Raw genomic sequence first — 27,191 nt, 5'->3', positions numbered from 1 at the left:
AAAGTCTGAGACTACTTAAAAATTGAATATTCGATCCATTGTCCCCTCCCTTACTCCCTGTAAGTTATTAGATTCTATTAATTACATTTTGGTCTTTCGCCTTCCAAATTTTGTTTCAAATGAAGATAATTTAAACCTGCGATTTAAGCTTAGGGTGAAGGAATGTCTTGGCCCAATACTTGGGTTTTAAGGGCCTTGTAATCAACTGGCGACGTAGGAGCTTTTAACATGAATATAAAATTCATAAACAATTTATGTGGTATTATGTTTAGTAAGGTGATATGGATCAGATCTTTACACTTAAGCTTATTTAGATCCTAATCAACAGATTCAAAATAATAAATGTTAGAAATAAATAGCAAAAATACAAGTTTTATCTTTTTGCAGTTGGTATCAGATTCTTACGTAACTTTGGGGATATGATAGCTAAAAGATGTATAAAAAAATGTTTTTTTTTCAAAGGAATATGAATTTTCATGAATACAAATATTACTTTTGGATCATGGAAAGAAAACGAAGTAGCGAGATTCGTCGTATTGTGACAGAAGCTTTTGTGGGTTATTTTAGGTTAGGTTAGGTAAATGAATGATTGCCCTGCAGGGTTAGAAAATAGGCCTCTCAAGGTTAGAGCTCCCCTCAGGGGCTAGAAATATGAGAAAAGCTACTGTGAAAATACGACGAAACCTCCTACTTCGTTTTCTTTCCATGATGCTTATTTTTTTGTAGGTGTTGTATCATTTGTAACAGTTGTCTCTATGATAATTATCATCATAATCCTAACTCACAAACGATCACAAGTACAGGTTAGATGATTTTTAAAATTTTTTTGCGCAGTTTTTTAAGGTTTTCTTAATGTCATTCTCAGAAATAAATTGTACTAATAGATATATAATATACGTGGATATTATGACAAGGGAAATATTGTCGTCAATTTAGGTTGCTAACATGGAACCCATATATTGGTCAGGTCCTTCACCAAGTAGGAGGGGAGGTGACGGGATGAAAGGAGTTGGGAGTTTTATTTCTCATTTTATCCCGCTGCGAGTTTCACTTGAAAAACATGAAAATCTGGTGTAACATCCAAGCAATGATATATCCGATATTGTAACCTTTTCTTGTAAACTAATGGAAACAAAACTAATGTGTTTTAATTAAGTTTATTTTTCCTTCCAAAAAAATCTATTCATTGTTATTTAAGACAAAAAAGCTACGGTAAAATAAAACCCTAAGTTTAGTTTTTCAATACATATTGACCCTCGAAAAAGTATTTTTTAGCATCTGCAGCCCTTTTTTCTCAATGAATTATTAAAAAATGTATATATCTGTGTTCTCTGTACATTTCCACACAAGCATATATAAAAATTTTAATTTTACCTCCATTAACACCGGAGATTTTTAGAGCTAAAGTTTTGAAAAAGTGACTGAGAAAAAGAATCTTTTTTTGTTTCTCATAATTTTTGGATGGTTATATTATGTTTTTCTGGCAACTGAATAATGCTACACAAAGAAAAACAAGTTAACTAATTATTTCTATTTTATTCCACGAAAAAATATCAATTTTTAATTGTAAAAAACACTACTGAATGAATTGATTATTTGCAAATTTTAGGTTATTTATTTACCCTTTGTGCAAAGGATTAAATATGACAGTTTCTCCGCCCCCTTTTCTGACATCTCAATCATTTGATAGGGGGTTAATTAAGTTTTTTAGACTAAAAAATCATTATGTTTAAATTTTATTTTCTTTATAACTTTTTTGTTATTAAAGTTAGGATTATGAAACAAAAACAATTTTCCTGCTATATTCATGGAGATTTATTTGGTTTTTTAATCTAAAACAATTTTGCCTAATAAGTAAGTTTTTTAAAATATCATTAAACTAAAAAGACTCAAAAAATATGTGTAAAAAAATGCTTTTTACTCAAAACCTAAATTTTTTATTTCACTCTTGTATAAAGTTTTTGCTAGTAACAAAACTAAAAGAACTTCTACCTTAATTTTGCTAAAAAAGTTGTTTCATGTTAAAAGAGAATTTTTCCTCAGTCACTTTTTCAAAACTTTAGCTCTAAAAATCTCCGGTGTTAATGGAGGTAAAATTTTTTTTTTTTTATATCTACTTATGTGGAAATCTATAGAGAACAAGGACATATACATTTTTTAATGATTCATTGAGAAATAAGGGCTGCAGTTGCTAAAAAATACTTTTTCGAGGGTCATACTGTATATTTAGAAAATGTGACGAAAAACACTTTTCACACAATTTTCTGTCTTTTAAATTTTGGTGCTTATCCTGAAAGTGCCTATCAAAGACAGCCCCCCCCCCCCACTCCCAATACCCTTTATATAAAAAATGAAAATAAGGAGGACGGGTAGTTTTTTCCATATGCCTTGTGCCTGTGGAAGGCACTAAATCTTAGGGGCACTAGGTTACCAAAACCTACTTAATACCCAATATTACCTAACTTACATGAACTAAAGTACCCTAGTCGTTTAGTCCGTAATCATGTTTTTATAATATGAACTTACATGGAAAAGTGCATGTAGAATATTCCACTAGTAATCAGACTTTTAGTATTTTAAAGTAAAAATCTCAAAAGTGGTTAACTTTATAAGAAAATACTTAAAGAAAAAAAAATTTTATAACCCTAAAGAAAATGAAAGTATGTATCAAACTTTGAAAATTATGTCTAATTGTTGAAATAAAAAGAACCTTTTTTCTTCCTTATACTTATACTTTGATTATCTGAATCTTTTAAACACAAACAGTTTTGGGGTATACAAATAAAGGCTTAAAAGGGAAGATATTCTTAAATGATAAGGTCCCCTCACACCCAAGTAAATATTTCAATTAGATAGTACAATCTTTATGATGGTCTCATAAAACAACCAAACTTACTTACAGTTCTTTTCTTGACAAAAGAAATAACAGGATTTTTTTCTTTTTTGGTTAAAAAATTAAGAAAAATTATTTAAGTATTTTTTAATATATTAAAATTATTAGCTATAGATACTTAGATTTTTTTGTAATTTTGTAAAAACCTCAAATGTGTCAATGGATGTGACCCATGTAGCAAGTTATTAATGATATTCAGCTGTCCAAATGAAAAGTGTGGGTTTAAATCATAAACTTGTATTTTATAGATATAAATAATCAATGAAAAAGAATATAATCTAAAGCAAACATTAACATTCACATTAAATAGATTATGTTTTGATAAACTAATTCAGAATTAAAAAGAATAAAAATAATCATATAATATAAGTTGCACTGCACTTTAGTGTTAATTTTATTTACAGATTAAAAGTTGTTAAACATAAATGTTTAATCTGTTTCATGTTTATTAAAAGTTATTTTTCATTAAGAAATATTGCTTTTCCATTCCCATTCTTCAGTAGTAAACCTATACTTTTTCAAGAGAGAATAATTATACACATACATAACCCTTTTATTTGAGATTATGGGCGAGGGTAGATGGGGTAGGGGAAAGAAAAAGGTAATACGAACGGTCACCTAGGGACAGTTTATTTTTGGGGGTTTTATTTAAAAAGGGGGAAGTACGATAATCAGAAAAAGTCTTACAATGTAACAAAAAATATGTTTGAGTATTTTTAGTGTTAAAACTTAAGATTTTCAAATACATGCAATTGGTAATCTAAAATAAACTTTTGATTTTAAGATTATAAAAAATAGGTTTATGATTCATTTAAAATGTGTTGCACTTATTTAGCTAGGATTGGAAACTTTAGCTGTTTTCTTTAAACATTATGATAAATCCCGGACCCCTGTAGATGAGTCAGTTTGCCATTAACCTTACACAGAGCAGGACAGAAGTAAGAAATTTTGAAAGACAATTCACACAAAGAAATTATAAATGATAACTTCATGAAAGCTTCTAAAAATGCAAATGTGTAGAAATTATAAGTTGTTATCTAAGTTTGGAATTAGTTACTTAGATATATAATTTATTTTTTTTATAATTTTGCTTTTCAACAATTTGGAGGATACTTTTGAATTTTGATACAGTTTGAAAATGCAAATAAACCAACTATCTATAGGCTTTTCCTTTTTTTGTACACTTTACAGTTATGAAAAAAGTAAAAACTTACATTCATCATGGTTTATTATATCCTGATTTCTTTTGTATTTAAGAGTTTAATTACTATTTCTTTTTGAAAGATAAATTTGATTTTTGTCTACCAATTATTACAGTTTTTATGCGTTATAGAAATCTTTTCCAAAGCAAAAGAAATATATAAATATCTGACCAAAAAATATATTATAATTTATGTTTTTTGTTGTTGTTGTTATGAATGAAAGAGTCAGTTAATTTGAAAGGATTATTAGTTGAAGGGGAGGGTTAAGATTAAAGATATGGGGGTGGTTCAATCATATAAAGGGATGGGGGGAAGGTTGGATAAAAATGAGGGGGGAAGGCTAAGGGTGGGAAAATGGGGGGGGGAAGGCAAAGGGTGGGTAAATGGGGGCGGGAAAGGCTGGCCAAAGAGGGAAAAAAGGGTGGATAAAGGGGGGGAAAGGCTGGATAAAGAGGGAAAAAAGGGTGGATAAAGCAGGGGGGGTGGAAACTAAAGAAAGGGATGAATGGCAATGTCCAGAAAGAGGAGTGGGTAATTAGAGGAAGGGGATTATTTAAAGGCTTATTTCATAAAAGGGAAAGAATTATTTAAAGAAAGGGTGGAGGGGATTTTAAAATTAATTGAACTGTAAGGTCAGGGATCAGATATAGTCAGAAATATGTCATTTGATATCTAGTTGTTTATCTGAAAAAAAAATTATATTCCTATTAATATTTTCATATTCCCCTTTAATATTTTCTTTACCACTCTGAAAAAAGCGTCTTACATTACAAATAAATTCTATTACAATTTAAGCACAGTAATTGTCTGAAACTTTATGACTATCATCAACTTTAAACATTACTCTAATAGTATTCTACTAATTTTGTGATTTCAAAAGACTAGGGTAGTAAACAAACAAACAAAAACCTATCCTTTCCCCCTTTTTAAGAAATAGGAGTGGCGGTGTATCGAAACCCCTCAAGAATCCTATTTTAAGTGGGATTCAGTACTTTTACAATTATTATTTGTTTGACACCATTTTATATTCAACAACTTCAATCCATGTTGATTAGCAAACTGATATAAAAAAATATGAAATTGTGTTTATATTTGTACAGAAAATGTTGGTCCCAAATTATTTGTAGCCACGACCACAAACTTTATGAAAAATTCTAGGTATTCCTTTTTCTTTTGAATCATCTGTGATTTCCTAGTAGAGCTAAAAGTTTAAGTGATAAATTTCCACAGTTGTATGTTTTGGCCCATCTTTGTTAACCCCCGATTTTTAAAGATTTGTAGTCTCACTCTTATCGTTAATTTAGGCACTTTATTGTCCTTTCAATTTCAAACAATGCAATGCATAATGATTTACTACAACAGTTAGGTACCAATTAGAAATCATGGCAACTCTATAATCGTATCCAGAAAGTCCTTATATCCATTTGAAATATGCTAATTTTTTACTTTTTGACAGCATTTTTGTTAGGACATAATTGTCCTATTCATCTTTTTTGGAACAATGATTCCTAGGACGACATGGTACAATATTTCAAGTCCTAAGAATGTATTTATGTCCTTAAGCAGTATCTTGTATTTAATCAAAAAAAATATACAATTTATTTTTGAATTATAAATTTTATTCTGACACTCTACAAGTGTTAATGTTCGTTTGTCCTACTGTCTGATTTTAGAAATTTACTTTTTCTAGTGTTGTCATTCTGTTTTTTTACTACAGTATAACCGGTTTAAATTAAATTAATGGGAAGACAAAATAGTTAAAATCTCTCCCGGGATTCAATTTAAAGTGAGTTAGCAAGCAGGAAGGGTGGGGATATTGCACTGAAAATTTTATAACCAGAGCTGGATCTTTAAATCATTTTAGTGGTGAGCCAGATCGTGGTGAGCCGAATTTCAGCCAATCACAGCGCGGCATTTCATAAAATGCTGTGCTCTCATTGGTGGAAAGTTGGCTCACCCCGATCTGGCTCACCACTAAAGTGATTTAAAGATCCAGCTCATGTTCTTTGGGACTTCGATTCTTGATTGGTTGGTACAAACTAGTTGTGTCCAAACACTATAACCAATAATTCTAATTCTCAGAAGCAGTAATTTTGTAAAAAAAAATGGTTAAATTTAATACCCATTGTCTTATCCCTTAAAATCCCTGTATAGTGCTTGGAAATAGGGGGGGGGGGTGGCAGAGTGGGGGTGGAGGTTGGTTTTAAGAATTACAACTTTTGGTTCAAGTGTGTTATAGTTGTTACAATCAGAGAGCTAAAGGGATAAGATAAGACAATGGCTGATAAATTGATGTTTTCCTCCACTGATGATACACTAACTTATCCCTTCTGTAGATTAGAATTAGTGGTTGAAACGTTTGAACACTCAACTTAATGAATCATCAATAAAAATTCCCTGAAGTGCTTAAGCTAACGAATAACTTTGGGGACTAGTGTAATAAACAGCCCATTAACTCCTCTCGCTCTGTGTCACAATAATAGTTTAATTTAAAATTTAAAATACCAGTTAAATTAGTTTATTTTTAACAATTTAAACAAACTGCAGAGCGTTATGTAATGCCACGCTTTGTTTACAAAAGTCTTTTTTTTATTTTATTGCAGTTAAGAATAATCATTTATCGCATCGTATTATAGACAGCTCTCCTCGGATATTGATATAATAAAATATTAAAAACAGCATTGTTAGCCTGGCCTGAGAGGCTTAAAGCCAGGGTTTACAAAAGAGGATCCTACGACAAACGCAGGAGTCCCAAACGTCGGATTGGACAAACGCAGGAGTGGACATTTAACCTAACCTAGCCTATTTTAAACCATATTTAGGTTTGTCTAACCCCTGCGGGGAGCTTATTTGTTTATTCATATCCTAACCTAACCTAACCTGTATTAATTTTTAACACTCCTGTGTTTGTCCACTCCGACGTTTGGGACTCCTGCGATTGTCCTGGAACCCAAAAGAGGTATTAATTTATGATTTTTCTTTTTAATATTCGTAGACAGTTTTCTGTAATACGATGCTCTATATATGTATACATATAACCCAGGAAGATAGGGAATATTAGATTGTAAATTAAAATGGTTTTTCAATCACATTCTTTCATTTGTTGACTTAAAAACTCTGAATACTTTTATTTATTCTTGATTGGGTTGTGCAAAACACAAAATTTTTTAAATCTTTTAGGGAAGAGGTAATTTTGTTCATCTTATTGCGGATGTACATCAATTTATTGTCCATTGACTTATATAAATCCCTGAATAAACTTCCATTTAAGATGAGCTGAATTTGTATTTCCGAATGTGTACACAGTTTCTTCGGCGTTTCCTCATTCTATCTCAATATTTACTACTAGCTAAAAAAAGCTTCAAACTTCCTAAAATTTAAAAAATTTATATTTTGAATGTATAATGTATAAATCGTTTATACATTCAAATTTTATTTTTGGGGGGAAGTTTGAATTTTTTTAGCTAGTAGTAAATGTTGAGATAGGATGAGGAAACTGTGTACACATTCGGAAATTCAAATTCAGCCCTTCCAATTTAATTCGTGATTTATGGGTTGTTTCTTTAACAAGTTAGTTTACCATAGGGAATAAATGTTATATATTGGGCAGCAAAAATCTAAACATTTTGATTTTAATTAAATCCTATTAAAATCTTTTTAACAATTACTAGCGGCTTTGCCCCAAGTGGTAATTAAAAAAAAAAATAGGTACCTCTAGTGCTGCGACCACCACATTTTAAATTAAATGCCTAAAAAAATAAGGGGGACTTTTTTTTTGGGGGGGGGGGTTGAAGGTGTCCCACGCCCCAAGAAAAAAGCTTAAAACACCCACAGGAACAGTAGATATATTACATTGAGATTAGAATTCAATCGGTTCAGTGGTTAATGAGGTCTTAAGGGACAGACAGACGGACGGACGGACAGTAGGACAGATGGACAGACGGACAGACATCAAGATACTTTGTATTATGGATATTTAAAAAAAAAACTACCCCATGTTTATGGTTTAAATACTTGAACTCTGCAACAGCATTGAACAACAAAACTTTAAACCGTTTTTTTTTTCAATTTAATCCTTTCGAAATCTTTTCTATAATAATATTGTTCTAATTGGCCTTTATAGTTCATGGTGGTTTTTATATAACAATTGATGTACTTGGATCTTTCAGAAGACTTTCATGTTCTCTGATACAGTGAAACACACAGCTGGTAATGATTCCCATTATCCGGGAATTATCGATTGAACCCTCTTTACCTAATAATTCCCCTCCTACTGGATAAAATGACTGACCAATAAATGACAGCGGAAATAACAACCTAACAGCAGCACTTCAATAAAATTATTGCATTTCAATGTTGTTAATTAAAATAGGTCTTAATAATACTGAGCTCCTAGAAAGAAAAAGAAATGTAAATAAAATGTACAAACCATTAATTCCATATACTGATCACCATTAAACTTAAATTGGTTTGAAATACATTATAATAATACATCCATTATTTAACCTTAAATTTATACTGCTTATTTTAATTCGTATAATAATAGTTTATTTTTAAATTTATTTTATAATGCAGTTTTTATGCATTTTTTAGTTCTAAGAAAATTTTACCGTATTATATTTAATTAACTACATGAACTAATAATTACTTAAAACTTTTAATTAAGCATGTCTAAAAAATGTTTATTTTTGCCGGACGGTCGAACTGACATACCTTAATTATAAGAGTATCTTTGTTACTTACAATTGACAAGGCGATCCTAGAATGTAACTGAACCTATAAAACTTTTGTGTTTGATTTCAGGTTAGCAGTAGAAAAACTTCCCAATCCAGTTCTGATAATCTTATACCTGGACATACAAACAATACCAAGTCTAATGGAGACTTGAATCAGGTAAATAGATAGACAGACAAACAGATAGATAGATAGATAGATAGATAGACAAACATACAGAATAACAAATAGACATACAGACAGACTGATAATCTTATACCTGGACATACAAACAATACCAAGTCTAATGGAGACTTGAATCAAGTAAATAGATAGACAGACAGACATAGACAGACATAGACAGACCTAAACAGACATAGACAGACATAGACAGACATAGACAGACATAGACAGACATAGACAGACATAGAAAGACATAGACAGACATAGACAGATATAGACAGATATAGACAGACATAGACAGACATAGACAGTAGGGTGGGTCGATTTTGGACATTTTTTTTCTGAGGCCAAAGCGGGGATCTGCACTCAATTTATATAAACCCCGTACAAACATATTATGCAAATCTGAATTTTCAAAATAGCAGCTTTATTATTCATTTAGGATGATTTTACAATAAATATGAAATGTAGATGCCTCTTTTGGTTACAAAATTCCACTGTTATTTTTTAATTAATCAGCACCAATAAAGCACAAGATCTCAAAAACAGCATTTGGGGGTAGTACTGGTGAACAAATATATTATGCAAATCCAAAACAAAGCAACAAAAAAAAAGGTTTTTTGGCACTTTTCTCCTCTTTTAAAGATTGATTATGATAAAATAATAATTTTTTAAGGGATTTATGCATTAATTATTATGAAATATAGTATAAGGTAGAAATTAATGATTTTTCTAAATAAGAAATGATTGAAAAAAATAAATTCGATCCCTATCACTTTAGAAGACAGCTGCTGACCCCCAGTCTTATGGATGAACCTAAATACATGTTAAAGATAAAAATTACCCTGAAAATTATACAAAAATGTTTTTTGGTGTGTTGAAAAAATCTATTTTAAAATCTTGATTTTGAGGATGATGACCTTTAAGATGCCCCTATTGGTGGTGATGGTGAGCCAAATGTTATCAAAGTGCATGTCCATCATGACAACTTATATATTAAACTATGATCCAATTTTTGTAGTTATAGCATCCTCCAGCCCAGCATTATTAAAAAAGAAAAGAATTGCAATTTTATTTGCTTCAATTCATAAGGTGAATACTGTAGTTTTTATAAGATGGTTATATTTCTTGTCGGAAGGCTCCATTGGAGGCTGCTATGACTACAAAAAATGGTACATAGGTTAATAGACAGGTTGTTGTAATGGGCATGTACTTAGATAACTTTTGGCTCACCATCACCACCGTCGTCGTGGCGTTCTACTCCTTAGAGTACTGCCTCTCCACCCGTGCACGTGTCCTGGTGTCTGGCTAAATTCCTTTTTGAGACCTCTAGGTTGCAATTCTGACAAATTGTTCTGGCTCCTTTAAATCTTCTGATTGTATTTTCATGTATTTCTTCTCCCCCTCTGTTGCATGTTTTCCTATGTCTTGAAAAATTACTGCTAGTTACTTCTTTGTTACAAGACATGCACTTCTTAAACCCTGGCCTTGTTGGGGCTGTTTCACAGGCTCCCATGTGGTTTTTCCGTGCCCCTTCTGATTTAAAAACTTCTCCACATGTGTCACATGAGAATTTCTTTTTGTTCTTGGATTCTTCATGTGTTCTTTTTCTATGGTTTGTCAACCCTGCTTTGCTTTTACATTTCTTGCCACAGATTTCACATTCTAGGCTCTCTTCTTCTCTCCTGATGTTGTTTCTTTCTCCTCTTTCTTCAGTAGAATTCTTTCCACCTTTCTTTTCCCATTCCTCTAGATGTTCGGTTCTTTCTCTCACTGTGGCTTTCCATTCTTTCCTGTCTTTACATAAGTTTCCAATCCTTGTGTGGTCTAAACCAGCCTCTTTGATAAGTCTTCTCCAGTAAAGAACAGTTTTGCGTTTCTTACCTGGAACTTTTGGCCAGTTCTCCAGCTCTTTCATCCATCCAAGGCATACAGCTTTTGTTAACCTATCGTCATCCATTCGGATAACGTGGCCTATTCTTTCAAGGACTCTCTTCTCTATCTTTACTCTAATGGATTTTACCTCAAGCTCATTTCTAATATCTTGCATATTAACACCTCGCTGCTGCATCTCCATTAGGGGTGGTTGATTTTTTCTGCTCCAGATGTATCTCAGTGACTTGTCCATGAATTGCTGTATCCTTTTTATCTCGCCCTTCTGCCATGATCTTGCTTGACAATCAAAGAGAGCCGTGCTCTCCACACATGCTTGTACTATTCTGCTCTGCATTTTCTTTGTCAGCTTTGATTTCTTCAATCTGTTCTTCACTAGTCTCCATGCATTTCCTGCTCTTTTCAATCTTTGGTTTACATCTTCTTTGGGTCCCAGCCATGTTCCAAGCATTCTGATGTTTCCACTTTCTTCTGTTCCAAACACAACTTCTTCTTCTTTATCTTCATTGTTCCTTTCCTCGAATTTAGCCATAGCTTCTTTTGTTATTCTAACTCCTCTTTCTAGTTCTTTACGTTTGCCGGCCACAGAAGTATCATCAGCAAATAAACAATTACTTACTTTGATTGTGACAGCTTCCGAGTTCTTCTTTTCCCATCTACCTTCACTTGGAAAAGCATCTCCTGGAACCCAATTCATCTCAATCCCTACAGTTAGGTCATCATTCATAGCTGCTACTTTGCGGTCTTCATTTGCCATTCTCATAGATGCTTGGTGGTAGATGTTAAAAAGGGGGGGTGATGAAGGGCAGCCCTCTCTTAACCCCCTTTCCGGGACCCAAGGTTCACTGTCCCCCTCCTTACCCCTCACTCTGTAGATGGTAGCTTCATGGAGATCTTTCAAGACCCTCAAGCATCTCTCTCCCATTCCATATCTTTCTAAAATACCCCAGAGAGCAGGTTTATTCACTCTTGGGTATGCTTTTCTAAGATCAAGTAGTCTGGCAACATATTCATCATCTCTTTCTAATACCTCTCCAGCGGCCTCCATTCTCTTCCTTAGATCTGCAGTATCTTCCTGGATTCTCACCATTATTTGGGTTGAATCTGCTGTTGATCTTCCAGTCCTGAATCCTGATTGTTCATCATCAAGTAGTTCCATCATCTCCGCCCATCTTCTCAGCCTGTCAGCTAGAATCCTGGCTAAGATTCGGCTCCCCATTGCTAAAAGACAGACACCTCTATAATTATTAGGGTTATTCCTGTCTCCTTTCTTAAACAGGGGGATGACTATTCCAATCTTTAGACTCTCCTCCCACTTGTCAGCTCCGTTCTCAAACATGAACTGAACCATCTCAATTATCTTGTTGGTAATCTCTGGGCCAGCTTTCATCAGGTAACATAGCCTAATGCCATCATCACCAGGAGATGAGTCTTTCATCTTCTTCATCTGTTCTAATATTTCTTCTCTTCCAGGTGTTGACTCTAGTATATCTTTCCATTGGTTTGCCCTGTCTGTGCCTCTAAGATCTAGTAAGATCTGTAGCCTAACGCCATCATCACCAGGAGATGAGTCTTTCATCTTCTTCATCTGTTCTAATATTTCTTCTCTTCCAGGTGTTGACTCTAGTATATCTTTCCATTGGTTTGCCCTGTCTGTGCCTCTAAGATCTTTCACTCTATTTACTGTCTCCTCTATTTCCTCAGGTGTGTTTTCAAACCTCACTTCAGAGACTTTCTTGAAGTGTTCTCTAAATTGGCTGGTATCTATGTTGGTTGTGTTTGTTTCCTTCTTGATGTCTCTTGTTCCAAGCTTTTTTAGAGTTTTGTACATTCTACCTGAATCTCCTCTCTCTCCTGCCTCCTTACATTCATTCAAGATGTTCTGCCACCATTCCTCTTCCCATTCTCTTGTCTTTCTTTTTAGGTCTTTTCTTGCTTCTTTAAGTTCATTCCTGCTTTCAGCTACATCTTCATTTTCATTGATGTCATCATTTCCTGCATTTTGTAGCACGTTGTTTCTCCTTGTTATGGCTCCGTTTATTCTTGCTCTCAATATTCTAACTTCCTCATCTTTGTCTAGCATCCAAGGATTCTCAATTGATTTCTCCTGGACCCCACATACCTCTTTAGCAGCTGTGTTCACAACTTCTGCTATGGCATTCCAATTGGTGGTATCTTCCTCATTCTCTTCATGATCAGCAAGTAGCTCAGTGACTCTTTCCCTATATCTTTCTTGAATTTCTGGATTTTTAAGCATCTCCCATTTAATTTTAGGTATCCTTTTCTTGTTTTCTCCATTTCTCCACTTTTTTATCTTGCACTTAATTTTGATTTTCTTCGGCTTGTGATCAGATAGTGTGGCTTCCCCAACTGTTGATATTTTTATTACTGCCTTATGTCTCTGCTCTCTTTTCATAATAAACCCGTCAATTTCATACCATTGTCTGTGAATATTGCTAAACCAAGTGCCTCGGTTTTTGTGGTTGTAAAAACTCGAGACATGTACTAAATTGTTCTCCTCACACCATTCAAGAAGATCAGTCCCCATCCTGTTTGATGTCCTTAATCCAAATTTGCCGCATATTCCTGGTCTCTCCTCCCCACCACCAACATGTGCGTTGAAATCTCCACCTATTATGAGTATATCTTGTCCTCTTGCCCATTCGGAAAGTTCTATTATCTTCTCTCTTGTATTCTCTATTTCATCCATGTTTTGTCCATTATAAACAGGTAAGTAAGTTGAGATTAAAACAAGGCCTTCAATCTTGACACCTACAGCTCTCTCAGTTTGTCTTTTCTGTTGTCCTCCCTCTGTCCATTTTTTCAGCATTTCTCCTCTAATCATTATACCCGCCTTTTCTGAATGAATCACTGCTGTTACTTCTTCTCCTTCCCCTATCCATATGACGCCATTTCTTTCTGCACGGACTTCACTCAAAAGCACTATCTCCCATTTGTTCTTGTTGACATAGTTGGCTACCATTCTCATTTTTCTCTTGTTTGCTGTTCCAAGAGACATTCTTTGAACTTTCCAGGTGATAATCTCGATGTCATTTTCACTCCCTTTAGGTCTTACTGTTCTTTTCTCTATTCATTATCACCACCAACAGGAGCATCTGAAAGGTCATCATCCTCAAAATAAAGATTTTAAAATGAATTTCTTTAACACATAAAAAAAACATTTTTGTATACTTTTCAGGGTAATTTTTATCTTTAACATGTATTTAGGTTCATCCATAAGACTGGGGGTCAGCAGCTGTCTTCTAAAGTGATAGGGATCAAATTTATTTTTTTCAATCATTTCTTATTTAGAAAAATCATTAATTTCTACCTTATACTATATTTCATAATAATTAATGCATAAATCCCTTTAAAAAATATTGTTTTATCATAATCAATCTTTAAAAGAGGAGAAAAGTGCCAAAAAATCTTTTTTTTGTTGCTTTGTTTTGGATTTGCATAATATATTTGTTCACCAGTATTGCCCCCAAATGCTGTTTTTGAGATCTTGTGCTTTATTGGTGCTGATTAATTAAAAAATAACAGTGGAATTTTGTAACCAAAAGAGGCATCTACATTTCATATTTATTGTAAAATCATCCTAAATGAATAATAAAGCTGCTATTTTGAAAATTCAGATTTGCATAATATGTTTGTTCGGGGTTTAGATATAATACACCTCTGGATGATTTAAAATTTATCCTTAGTCTTAAAACCGCTGACGACCAGACATTCAATTGTATAGCTATTTGTAAATAAGAGTAAAAAATTTATTGAATCAGAACTATGGCTTCTTGGTGCTCCCTGGAAATGCCTTGAGGAGCTGAGTCAGGAACTTTTTTCCGTTTCAAAAAATCTCATTCCTAGCCTGAGAAAATCTAAAAAACCTCTACAAATTGGACAATTCTCAATAAACCTTAAATATTTTTGGTTTTTTAGTGATTTCTAAGGCTAGGAACGAGATATTTTGAAACGGACATAAGTTCCTGATTCAGCTCCTCAAGGCCTTTCCAGGGAGCGCAATGAAGCCATGGTTCTGATTCAAAAAAATTTTTGAATGTCGTCTTTGCATACTAATAAGTAATGAATTATATTTTTAAGTGGTCGTGTTCTAAAACTCAATTTTTTAAAATTGTTTTTCGGTCAGAAATGTTTTTAAGGTTAATTTTATCTGTTGCATATCCCTGCTTTGTCTAATTCTGATATGAACCCACCCTAATAGACAGACATAGACAGACATAGACAGACATAGACAGACATAGACAGACATAGACATACATAGACATACATAGACATACATAGACAGACATAGACAGACATAGACAGACATAGACAGACATAGACAGACATAGACAAACATAGACAGACATAGACAAACATAGACAAACATAGACAGACATAGACAGACATAGACAGACATAGACAGACATAGACAGACATAGACAGACATAGACAGACATAGACAGACATAGACAGACATAGACAGACATAGATAGACATAGACAGACATAGACAGACATAGACAGACATAGACAGACATAGACAGACATCGACAGACATACAGACAGACATACATACAGACAGATAAACAGACAGACATACATACAGACATACACACATACATACAGACAAACAACAGACAGACAGACAAACAACAGACAGACAGACAAACATACAGATAGAAAAATAGACGGATGGATGGATAGATAGATTACCAAAGTGAAGTTATTTACAGTTATTAATACCTTATTTCTAATCACACAACTTTTATTTTTAGGGCGGCGATTCTGACATTCCAGTATACGGTGAAATAACCCATTCTGACGTGGGCCAAGGAGGCGGGGACTCTGCCCAGAAGCACCCCGACCAGACTGGGTTGTATGTGAATCCCATGGATACTGTACACATCCGTACCTCCAGCCAGGAACTGTACGGGTCAGGATCCATATACAGCTCCAGTAAATTAAGCACATTCAACAGGTAATTCATTACTTTATTGTTTACAACTAGCGGCTGAACGCATCTAGAAGCATTAACATTCAATGGTAGGGAAAGGAGGGAAAAAGATGTATACCATGCATGTAAAGCTTTCATAAAATGGTTTAGTAGTTATTGAAATCTTAAGGTAGAGACAAAATATCTTATTACTTGATATAATTGGAGACAACGCCTTTCCAGGAAAAAAGGGAACATTGGTGTAACTAATACTTTTTCCCAAGAGCTTTACGAACACGTTTCTAATTCGTTGGCTCAGAAGCATTGATTCGCAATTTGCAGTTTTCCACTAATAACACTAATCAATAGATCCATAAAATTACTACTTTTATTTGCTTAGATACTCTGTGTGACAGAATGAAAACGGTAAATATTCTAATAGTGGGAGAAGGACCTTTGAGAAGCCTCCTAAATTTTAACTAGATCGGTCCATGCATTAGATAGCGATACCTTAACGAACAAACAGAAATCTTACTTCTTTATGTAAAAAATATTGTTTTTTTTTGTCGGATTCATAATTTTAAAATTTAACATAATATTTTTTCAGACAACCCCCGGCTGTACCAGTTAGGGACATCAGTCTATGTAGACAGGTAGATTTTTTTTTTATAAATTTTCGGTGATTTTCCTTAAAGTGGCTTGTTGAGCACCAAAACACCCAATCCCTACACGTGAAAAGTAATTAAATATAAGATGTGTGGGGGAGGTTATGCAAAGAAAGAAAAAAACAACCATTCCTTAATTTTAATTTATTGAAAACAAATAGGGGGTAGGGAGGATGTGCTCAACAGTTACTTTAAAGGAAAGCGCCAATTTTACACAACATTGCGACCGGCTTACACTAGCCACCAAATCAACAAGACAAAGCTATAACTTTGAAGCTGAACTGAATACTCGACTACCAACTCCTGATAATATCAAAATATATTTAAAACTTAATTCCCTAGAGCATCTAGGGACTCTTAATTCAAATAAAAGTCCATATACTACCATACCATTTCAACTAAAATTAACAAAATCTAAAAATAAATTTTCGAAATAAAATACGTATTATACAAGAGAAAAAAACTTTTTATATATAATGAACAAAATTTATTGTTTTTCTAAACATTTTAATATTACATACGTCTATGATAAAAACAGTATACTATCACAAAAATGATTTAAACATAAAAATTTTACACACAAAAACTTTATTTTTGTTTATGTTGGAGTCGAGGCGTTTATTTTATAGATTTAACATCTATGACAACCCAGCCGTCTGCAATGCTACGGCTCCGGAAATGTGTATTTTCTTTAACAAAGGGCGGTTCACATTTGCGGTCCTTTTTGTCAGAGGTACTCGCAGCTTCAGCCAGCTGCCCATTGCCGGGGCAGAAAGGATCAAACAGCTGTTTTCTTTTTGGGATCTTGAATTCTCTGAAACTTAACTGGCGGCGGTGTTTTTGTAGAGATCTTGTGATGCAATCAGTAAGAACGCCATTAGTAGTAATTAACAGCTGCTGGCAACGATTGTACGGCAACGGAATGCTGACTGCTATAGCGGCTTTTCCACAATCCTGTAGTATGGCCGTTTCATCGGTTGGATAAAATACAAAATCCGCGCAGAAATTACAGTTCTCGTCTTCGGTACCAAGTTTGCTAGCTGTTGACACCAGCTTCCTTAATTTTAGCAGAAGCTCTTTATAGTGCCTATAAAAAATGACGCCATATTAGTATATTCCATGATATTACGTATTTTTAGCGATTTTTCGGCCAAAAGTTATCAAATTTAGTTAGTATTAAAATGAAAAACTTTTGACCTAAAAATCCCGAATTACGATATATTATTAGAATAGACTAATCTAATATGACGCCATTTTTTTTATAGGCACTATAAAGAGCTTCCGGTTTCCTTGATTTGGAGGACACAGCAACCACGAATATAGCCATTCACGTACTTGATATAAACAAATTAGATAATGTCAAGAAGACAACAAAAATAGTACTGAGTATGTAGGTTAAACGGTGTTGTTTATATAGTTGTATTCCTTCACCAAGGAAGATTTTAGTTTAGAAATTACTAGAATTATCCAGGAATGGAGATTATACTGGTACCCAAAAAATTATCTCTCATTTGTTGAAGAAAAAAACTTTGAGAACCTAAACCTTCATTGCGCTTTAGTGTCAAAATTTTAATCTAAAGAAGGGATAACTTTGTTTATTATCATTGGGGATGTACATACATTTGTTGAACATTGTCTTATCCCTTAAGATCCCTGCGTAGGCCATAGCAGGTTTAAGAAATTACCAGAATTGTTATAATCCAAGATAATAACAATAAACTAGTATTATACAATTGCCTTTTTTTCAGGGAGGGAGGGGATAATGGATTGTAAATTATAGTAGTACCCAAACTTGTATAACTAACCACGTTCTCTCATTTGTTGACGTTTAATTAAGGTTTTGTAAATGCATGAAAACGCTCTTTAAAACTAAGTTTAACCTAAAGAATTTTTATTGAAATAATTTTCATCATTATTTCGTGCATCGTCTTATTCTTTAACATGCCTGTTTTTTCTTGTGTTAAAAATTTTTGTTCAGGGTTGAAGGGAAAAAGCAATGAACAATAAACATTGTGTAATAGTTACGCTTTTAACCCATTTCGACAATTTTTTACCATTTCTGAGGTTTTGATGGGCACATAGGGTGGGAAGGGGTTGTTTTGTTAAGGTTACTCTGAAGTACTTTTATTTAGGCAACTAAATTTACTAGATATGATGTGAAATACAATTTTTTGTACATCCAACCGGTTTTTGTCCAGATGAATTAAATTTGGACGCGGTTTTTATATATATTTTTGGACATTAATGTTACCGGCGCCGATAATGGGGAATATTTTCATCCTTGTCTTAAACATATATGTCTGCCATACAAGAAAATGTAGGAAATATTATTTCGTAAAAACTTTTTTCATCAGCAAAGTACCATATTGTCTTATTGCAGGGATATAAGAGATAAGACAATCGACAATAAATTAATTAAAAAACCCAATGCTGATCACACTTATTGATTGATAAGCTTCAATTGTTTTTAATTTCAAACAACCAAGATTTAATGAAAATTTATACTCCATCGAATGAAAGAACCTGTTTATCAAACTTTGGGTACCAGTAAAATTTAAAGTACAATGTGTACTACATCACTGCCAGAATTGTCAGACAATTTTACTTTTTTACTTTAATATTTTGTTGGTCAATAAGTTTACTTGATATTTTACAACATTTCTAAAAGCTGTGTCTTTTATCATCTGCATTCGAATGGGTAGGGAAATGCAGAAAAATAGCCTTAATCAATACCAAGACTCAAATGTAATTTTTATTTCTTTTCAGTCTCCAATGAGTGAGAGATCCTGCGGAGATGGAGGAAGTGACAGAGACTGTGTATATTCATCTAGTTCAGGTATAGTAATAGATAGATAGGGAAATAAATACGATAATGAAAACGGTGCTTGCTTACATGTGAAGACCGGAGCACCGAAACCCCCCCCCCCGCTTAGTTTTGACAAAAATCAAAAATATAAGGGGGGGGGGGTAGTTTTTTCACTGTACAACACGCCAGAAAGTTGAGTGAGGTAAATCAAGTAAATCCAGTATACCAGAGGGGGAACCTTATAACAGGGATATTCATGTTTTGGAGCATAATTTCCTTATTTATTGACTGATTTTAGTAATTGATGTATCCCTGAACAGGTAGTCTTAAGGAGAATATATCAGAAGTGTTTTCATGGGGACAGTCCCCATGAAAACACTTCTGATATATTCTCCTTAAGACTACCTGTTCAGGGATACATCAATTACTAAAATCAGTCAATAAATAAGGAAATTATGCCCCAAAACATGAATATCTCGTAATAAGGTTTCCCCTCTGGCATACTGGATTTACCTCACTCAACTTTCTGGCGTGTTGTACAGTGAAAAAACTACCCCCCCCCCCCTTATTTTTTATTTTCTTCAAAATTAAGGGGGGGGGGGTGAAGTCTTTGCCTTGCCGTGCTTTTTTCCTCCTTGCCGTTTTCCAGACATTAAAAAACTACCCCCCCCTTATTTTTGATTTTTGTCAAAACTAAGCGGGGGGGGGGGGGGTTCGGTGCTCCAGTCTACCACATGTAAGCAAGTACCATGAAAACATTGTAAGTTGAGTAATGGACATCAAAAAGGGTATAAAGTTTGATTCATATTAAGAGTTTAAAAATTATTCCTAGAAAAAGGTTTTCAAAATATGACAGAATCATAAAATTGCCTCAAAATACAAAAGATTATTAAAGTAAACTATAATTACAAGGTATACAACCCCAATAAATATTAACAAATTAACTTTTTTTACAAATTAAAATATTGGTTGAAAAGTTTGGACATAATATCAGAGTGGGAGAATCAAATCTTTACATATTATATAGAACACCTGTTGCATGTTTAAAACTCCGAGATTTATTACTTAGCACTTAGATATTACTCTAACCTGACCACAGGAATGTTGCAACATTTATCAAACTTTAAACTAAAAAGAGGTGACTTAAATTAAATAAGTACTTGGTTGTTCGTCTATATGTTTTATGTCAGATAGGATGGGTACATTGGACTTTAAATTAAACTGGTACCCAAAGTTTTATAATTATGATTTTGCATTTTATTACACAAAAACTTTGGGTACTTTTCTACAAATAGGTTTAATTTACAGAAGGTAAATTATGTTTATCATCATAGAGTATGTACATTAATTTATTGTCAATTGTCTTACACCTTAAGATTTCTGACTAAGCTGTCTTGGTTTTAAGCTACTTTTTATGAGTCAATATGAGAGAAATTCGCTGAAAAAATCTAAAAAATAATTATTTTGTATCCCCCCCCCCTTAAATTGAGTGCACACCTATTTCACAATTGATGCACAGCTCTTTTTAGAGTAGGGCTACAAATTAAAATATTTAACAAGGACGATTATGTCAGAAGCCAAAGTGTTTTATATTTTGACCTAAACATATGTGTTATATGTAAAAAGGACAGACATACAGAAGGGCTTACAGACAGAAGGACAGATAAGTAGAAAACTATGACAGACAGACAAAAGGACAGAACGACAGAAAACCACACGTAATTATAGACATAACAAATACTTAATGATTATATAGCTACGCTTCAAAAAAAAAATATTTTTCAACAAATTTCAGTGATCCTAGTTAAAGATTAGATGCTCTACTTAAATCTTAAAGTGGTTAAAGCAAATCATTAAAATTAATATTATCGAATATATGAGATTTTCATTTCGGTTTTTCCATTTCATTTTTTCATTTTCCAATTTGCTAAAATATATTTTTGCGAACCTTTTTATTCGCCGTGCATTTTTCACAAATCCCAGCTCTCCATCCATTTGCAAAATTGAATTTTTAAGCAGTGGCCGACAGGTCCAACCAATCAGGTCACCACAATAAATCATGTGACAACTTTCTGACACTCTGGTTGGTCAAGGGATGGATTATGGTATTTCCTTCTTGCTTTACATACATTTGTATAATAAATATAGAATGTCTAGATGATAAATCGCTTATTGGATCAGAACACCGTGTAGACCAATACAATCACATTAGTGGTTAAAATGTGTACATATTTGGGAAGGAAATAGCCAGGGATCTAAATGGATATGACAATGGCCGATAAAGTGATGTACATTTCCAATGATGATATACAAACTACCCCTTTTGTAGACTAAAATTAATGTTTCTAACGTTTGAACATTCAAATTAATGATTTAACCAATCAAAATTCGCTAAAGTTCCCAAAGTTGTTAGGCCAACGAATAAGAAAACGTTATTATAAAACTTTGGGGACTAGTGTAATAAACCTCTCTCTCTGGAAAAGATCAGTTATTTTTATTTCATTTCATCCATATAATGAGTCAGCTAAAAATCTTCGTCTGATTGCCCATCCAGGGTAATAAATCTATTAATTGTATACATAACACTTGAGATGTCTGGCCTGTTCAAAATAAGAAAAGTGTGGCTTGTCAAAACATAATTCTAAATTACAAAAACTTATCATAATGGTCTTGCCATTAAACAAGGTAGAATGTTGGTCTGTCTTGATTAAAAGATTAATTAGTTTACTAGGGATCTTAAAGGATAAGACAATATGTGTATAAATTGATGTCTTAATATGATAATAGTTATTTCTCGAATCGTATTATAAACAGCTTTCCGCGGATATAGAATGTACAATTATAAGATTAAAACCAGTTTTTTCAGCCCCGAGGTGCCGAAGGCACGGCTAAAAATACTGGTTTTAATCTTATGATTGTACATTTCAATATTCGTAGAAAACTGGATATAATACGATGCTAGACATAGTTTTTTCGTATGGATGAGAACTGGTTCCTATCCACCGGATTCGAATGAATACGAGAAATAAAATTACTTCTTTGATTTAATTAATGGAAAAATTTCAACAGTGAAGGTTTAAAGATGTTTTAAAACTTTGGGTACTAGTAAAAACTTGTATTTTAGCATGCAGTGAGGAAGGGGGAAATTGGACTATAAATTACACAAGTACCCAAAGTTTTATTCACAAGCTATAATAGATGTTGCCCTTAAAAATTAAGGATTCTTTTAATGCATATTTGTTTGTTGATTTCAAACTTTTCCACCAATAATTTAAATTGGGGATTTATATAATTTGATCCTCTCTGAAATTTAGGAAAACCTGAGCTGCACCAGCTGGGCGAGGTAGATGAAAGTCAGCTGGATGATGAGTGTACCCCATACTGCTCTATAGGGTAAGTCTATTTGTTAAAAAATCTTTACATTTACTGGTACACATCAATAAAAGCAAAACTTAACAATTTATACAACAAAGAGTTAATAACATTTTTAGATTTGATAATAATTATTAAATTTTATTTTCGCCATGGGGAAATTTTTTCTAGGTGCGATTTTTTTGGAGGGTTAAGATAACCTCCACCAAAATAGTTATAAATCATTTTTAAAAACAATGTTGGTTCATTAAATTGATTTTATCCTTAAAAAAGAAGAATGCCTTTGAAAAAAAGACCACCCCCTTAAAAAAAAATTATTTTCCTTTTCGAAAATAAATTTGAAGGTTGAGGGGGGGATGTCGACTTTTCACCTCTAGGCGTGGAGTCGCTAGTATGAGGATAAAGAGTCAGCATTATGTAAGGCGCATAAAGCAGAGGTGCAGCCACAAGATTTACCACAGTATCTGTTCTTACAACATGGCTTCTAAACCGATTGATATCCGCTGAATTAGTAATTATTCTAAGCCATAGTGAAAAATCATGTATAGCATCTTATTACAGACAATTTTTAACGAACATTAAAACAAAAACCATAATAACTTAAGGGCTAACAAAACTGGTTTTAATCTTTTTATTTTTCATTTTGATATCCGCGGAATTTCATCTATGATTATCTATTATCTAGATATGAAGCTGCCTATAGTACAATAAGAAAACCAGACGGGGAAGCAGACGAAGATCCTTATTCTAGGTAGTTAGTTAGATAGTAGATAGCTGGTAGACAAATATCTAGATAGAAAGTTGGTAGATATATAGACATTGGAAGACATCTTTTTATACAAAAATTAGTAATGTTTTTTTTTTTTAATTGAAGATCTAGGAAATAACTTGTTCTAATTGGTTGTAAAGCTTGTTGGGGGGGGGGGGGGGGGGGGAAATCCAGGCTATTTTCCTACTATATTTTCCTACTAATTTTTTACATAAGAATTAAGATAAATATTAATTCATCTTTCATTGCAAAATTCCTGTAAACCTAATTATTAATATAGTTTTTTTTATTAAGTGTTGAAATGAAACAAAACGAAGAATGCAATTATGAAACTCTTGGAAGGGGGGATAACTGCCCCACTTATGAATTAGTCAGGTATAGATAGATAGATGGATAGATGTATACATAGATAGATGGATGTAAAGCAAAAATAAACCACTTGGAAGGGGAATAATTGCCCCACTTAGATAGATAGACAGATACATAGGTAAATAGATATGTACAGTGTACATAGATAGATAGATATATACATAGAAAGATAATTATGAAAAAATGAATGGAGGTAGCTGCCCCACTTATGAATTAGTCAAGTATAGATAGATAGATAGGCAGTTGGAGAGGTAGATAAATAGATAGATAGAATAATAGATGGATAGGTAGATGGATAGATGATTGGATAGATAGTAGTTATGAAACTCTTGTCCCACCTATGAATTAGTCAGGTATAGATAGATAGATAGATAGGCAGTTGGAGAGGTAGATAAATGAATAGATAGAATAATAGATGGATAGGTAGATGGATAGATGATTGGATAGATAGCAGTTATGAAACTCTTGGTAGGGGATAACTGCCCCACCTATGAATTAGTCAGGTATAGATAGATAGATAGATAGGCAGTTGGAGAGGTAGATAAATGAATAGATAGAATAATAGATGGATAGGTAGATGGATAGATGATTGGATAGATAGTAGTTATGAAACTCTTGTTAGGGGGGATAACTGCCCCACTTATGATTAGTCAGGTATAGATAGATAGTCGGATTTATAGGTATGTAGGTAGATAGATTAATATGTATTTATATAGATAGATAGACAGATGGGAGAATGCAATTATGAAACACTTGGAGGGGGTTAACTACCCCACGTATGATATAGAGATAGATTGTTGGATAGATAGGCACCTAGTAGCTATATATGCCTCATTCTTGAATCACTGAAACGGATCGTTAGATAGATTAAAAGGAAGCTAGCGAATTAGCTGAATAAGAGAATTTGTATAGGTCTTTAGATGGTTTTAAGCTATTTTTTACACTATAGCACGTAGAATTGGAGGTTAAAAGCAAAAACTGATTAATCTTTTTGTTTAGAAAATTTGGTAGGGATGGAGAAAGATCTATCAGCAGTGAGACAAGTTCTATTTCTCAGGTAACAATTAATATTAATCTTTATCAGCGCATAGCTAGGACATTGTTTGGAAGTTAAACATTGATGGACACTTAAAATGACCATAAGTTCATGTTTGTTGATTGATTGAATAATCAGGAACTATTTTATTCCTGCGCTACTTACGGACTTAATTGTATTTGTAAATTCAAAATGATGAAAACTACTGATTCAAATCATAAATTTTAAAGAAAAACTAAATTTTTGGGTAAATAATTGGTAGAAACTATTGGGGTTAAAGTTCCCTACATGTACTATAAACAAATCCTAAAATAACTGGTCTAACGTTATTTTTTCTAATGGACGAAAAGCTTGTGAAATAAATATCAAAATATTGCGTGGAAGGATGGGGGTAATTTTTTTAAAATTAATGTTTTTTCTTGGGAGGCCCTAATATATTAAAGCGTTACAATGATCTCTAAGAATCTTCACTGTCAATGATAGCTTTAACGGTCCAGCAGTTGGAGAGGTCTTTTGATACACAGACAAACATCATGTTACTTTTATTGGACGATGATTTAATTTTAGGCAACAGTAATGTTGGGTAACGAGGAGGAAGGACAGAACGGGCAGGATTCTAATGGCGATATTCAGGTGAATTTCCAGAAACTTCGCTAATTTTAAGCATTGTTGTCCTTGTCTGTCCGTCTGTAACTCTATTTTGTAAGATTTAAATAACTGCCCTCAGAGAGCTGATCAATGTGGCTCTACATACAAATGATTGTCAACTACTGAAAGATCGTTTTTCTAAATCTTTGAGAACCAGTTTATTTTATAGTCCATTTCTCCACCCTCCATTGTTGAGTTTGATTTACTCAGATGCTGTATGAGGAATTTTTTTTTATAATTTCTTGAGAAGGTTTCCCTGATCGAAAACTGAGCATTTACTATTTGAAAATTTGTCGGATTTCCATCAAAAAATTTAAGGAAAACTGATTTTGAAAAATGTGTTTTCATCCTTGTATATTCTTTTAATATTTTATAAACACTTTGACTTTAATAAAGCATTTAGAAACATTTAGATATTTGAATTTAAAAAAAGGATATCTTATAGGAAAGAAGTCAGATGGATCTATTGAATTCATTAATTTTTCTAGCATCAGCAATATTAGAATTTTGATTTTCTTGGTAAAATCCCTTGAAGCTACAAGTGGATCATGACTCCCCCCCCCCTCCATCTTTATTTTTATTAATGTGTTTTAAGTCCCTAAAATGAGCTACATTCCAACTATCTCATTACTTAATTTTACCTTGCCTAATGTGAGCTTAGAAACTTTGTTATTTCTTCATTGTTTGTGGTCCAATTTCAGTTAAAGGGAAATTTCAATTTTGTCTACTGAAGTCAGCAGAAACTTGAGTATTTATATTATCATAATTAAATAGAAAAAATGTACAAACAATTTAAAAATTAAAATAATACAAAATATACACCCATTAAAACCTTTGAATCTTAAGCAACCCCTTGACTTCAAATCTCCACCTATGTATTAATTTGATCTAATGTCCCCATACGGGGAGAAAGCCATCAACGTGACGTCATAAAAATGAGGGATTATCCATCTCTTTTTTAGGGGTTTTCTTTCCCACTTCTCATTTTTAATTTTGAGCGACTTTCTCCCCGTACAATGTCCCCTTGATTTAAAAACAGGGATGTTTTTGATGGATATATGGGCGATACATTTAAAGATATCCCCCAATTATGAAAAAATACTTCTTTTATACTTTTATGTAGTTATTGGTGGTAAAGTTTGTAAGCTATAAGTTTTTACCAACCAATCAAAATATGAAAAAGAAATTCACTAAGTTTTTAAGCTAATGAATCAAAGAACATGTGTATCAATCTTTGGGTACCAGTATGATTTCTACTTTGGGTACCAGTCCAATATCTTGTATTTCCTCCCTGTTTTTTTTGTTTCGACATAAAATATTGTTTTCACATCTAGAATCTCCTATAAATAGTATAAATACAGGTAAACACTTTTCTCCTATGCCGGGACTAATTTTGATTTGACAAAAATGCTTTTCAGGCATTATATGCTCGTGTGGATATGGCAAAGAAGCAGAAGGTACGAACAGGAGTGAATGGACCAGGATCTGAAGGTTCCAGCTCTCCCTGGAGCCCGGATGCTGCTGAACAGAACGCCACAATCGTGGAGCGGTCAAACGGCCCGGTGAACCATCATGATACAGGTATAAACATTTATAGTACTAAATTAGGTATTTTGTCGGATTTGGTCTTTTGTAGTATTAGGTCTAATTTCGGATTAGGTCTTTTATAGGGTTAGGTTCTTTTATAATTTGTAAGATTAGGTCTTC

At 33.2% G+C, this 27,191-nt stretch overlaps 1 protein-coding gene across 1 annotated transcript in view; it reads left to right on the top strand.

Moving 5' to 3' along the window:
* Positions 1 to 27,191, top strand: part of LOC145332548 (uncharacterized) — a 186,734-nt gene that overhangs the window by 157,017 nt on the left and 2,526 nt on the right. Inside the window, exons 19-29 of the mRNA XM_080177550.1 lie at positions 727 to 803; positions 8,899 to 8,988; positions 15,662 to 15,864; positions 16,427 to 16,472; positions 19,251 to 19,320; positions 22,605 to 22,683; positions 23,348 to 23,413; positions 23,726 to 23,806; positions 24,800 to 24,857; positions 25,404 to 25,469; positions 26,903 to 27,065. Of these exons, the coding sequence (XP_080033676.1) occupies positions 727 to 803; positions 8,899 to 8,988; positions 15,662 to 15,864; positions 16,427 to 16,472; positions 19,251 to 19,320; positions 22,605 to 22,683; positions 23,348 to 23,413; positions 23,726 to 23,806; positions 24,800 to 24,857; positions 25,404 to 25,469; positions 26,903 to 27,065 (999 nt within the window). The remainder of the gene's footprint in view (positions 1 to 726; positions 804 to 8,898; positions 8,989 to 15,661; positions 15,865 to 16,426; positions 16,473 to 19,250; positions 19,321 to 22,604; positions 22,684 to 23,347; positions 23,414 to 23,725; positions 23,807 to 24,799; positions 24,858 to 25,403; positions 25,470 to 26,902; positions 27,066 to 27,191) is intronic.

This window comes from Acartia tonsa, chromosome 11 (genome assembly GCF_053477335.1).
Source record: "Acartia tonsa isolate MP-2025a chromosome 11, ASM5347733v1, whole genome shotgun sequence".
Classification (NCBI taxonomy): domain Eukaryota; kingdom Metazoa; phylum Arthropoda; class Copepoda; order Calanoida; family Acartiidae; genus Acartia; species Acartia tonsa.
This window is presented reverse-complemented; position numbering and strand designations above follow the sequence as displayed.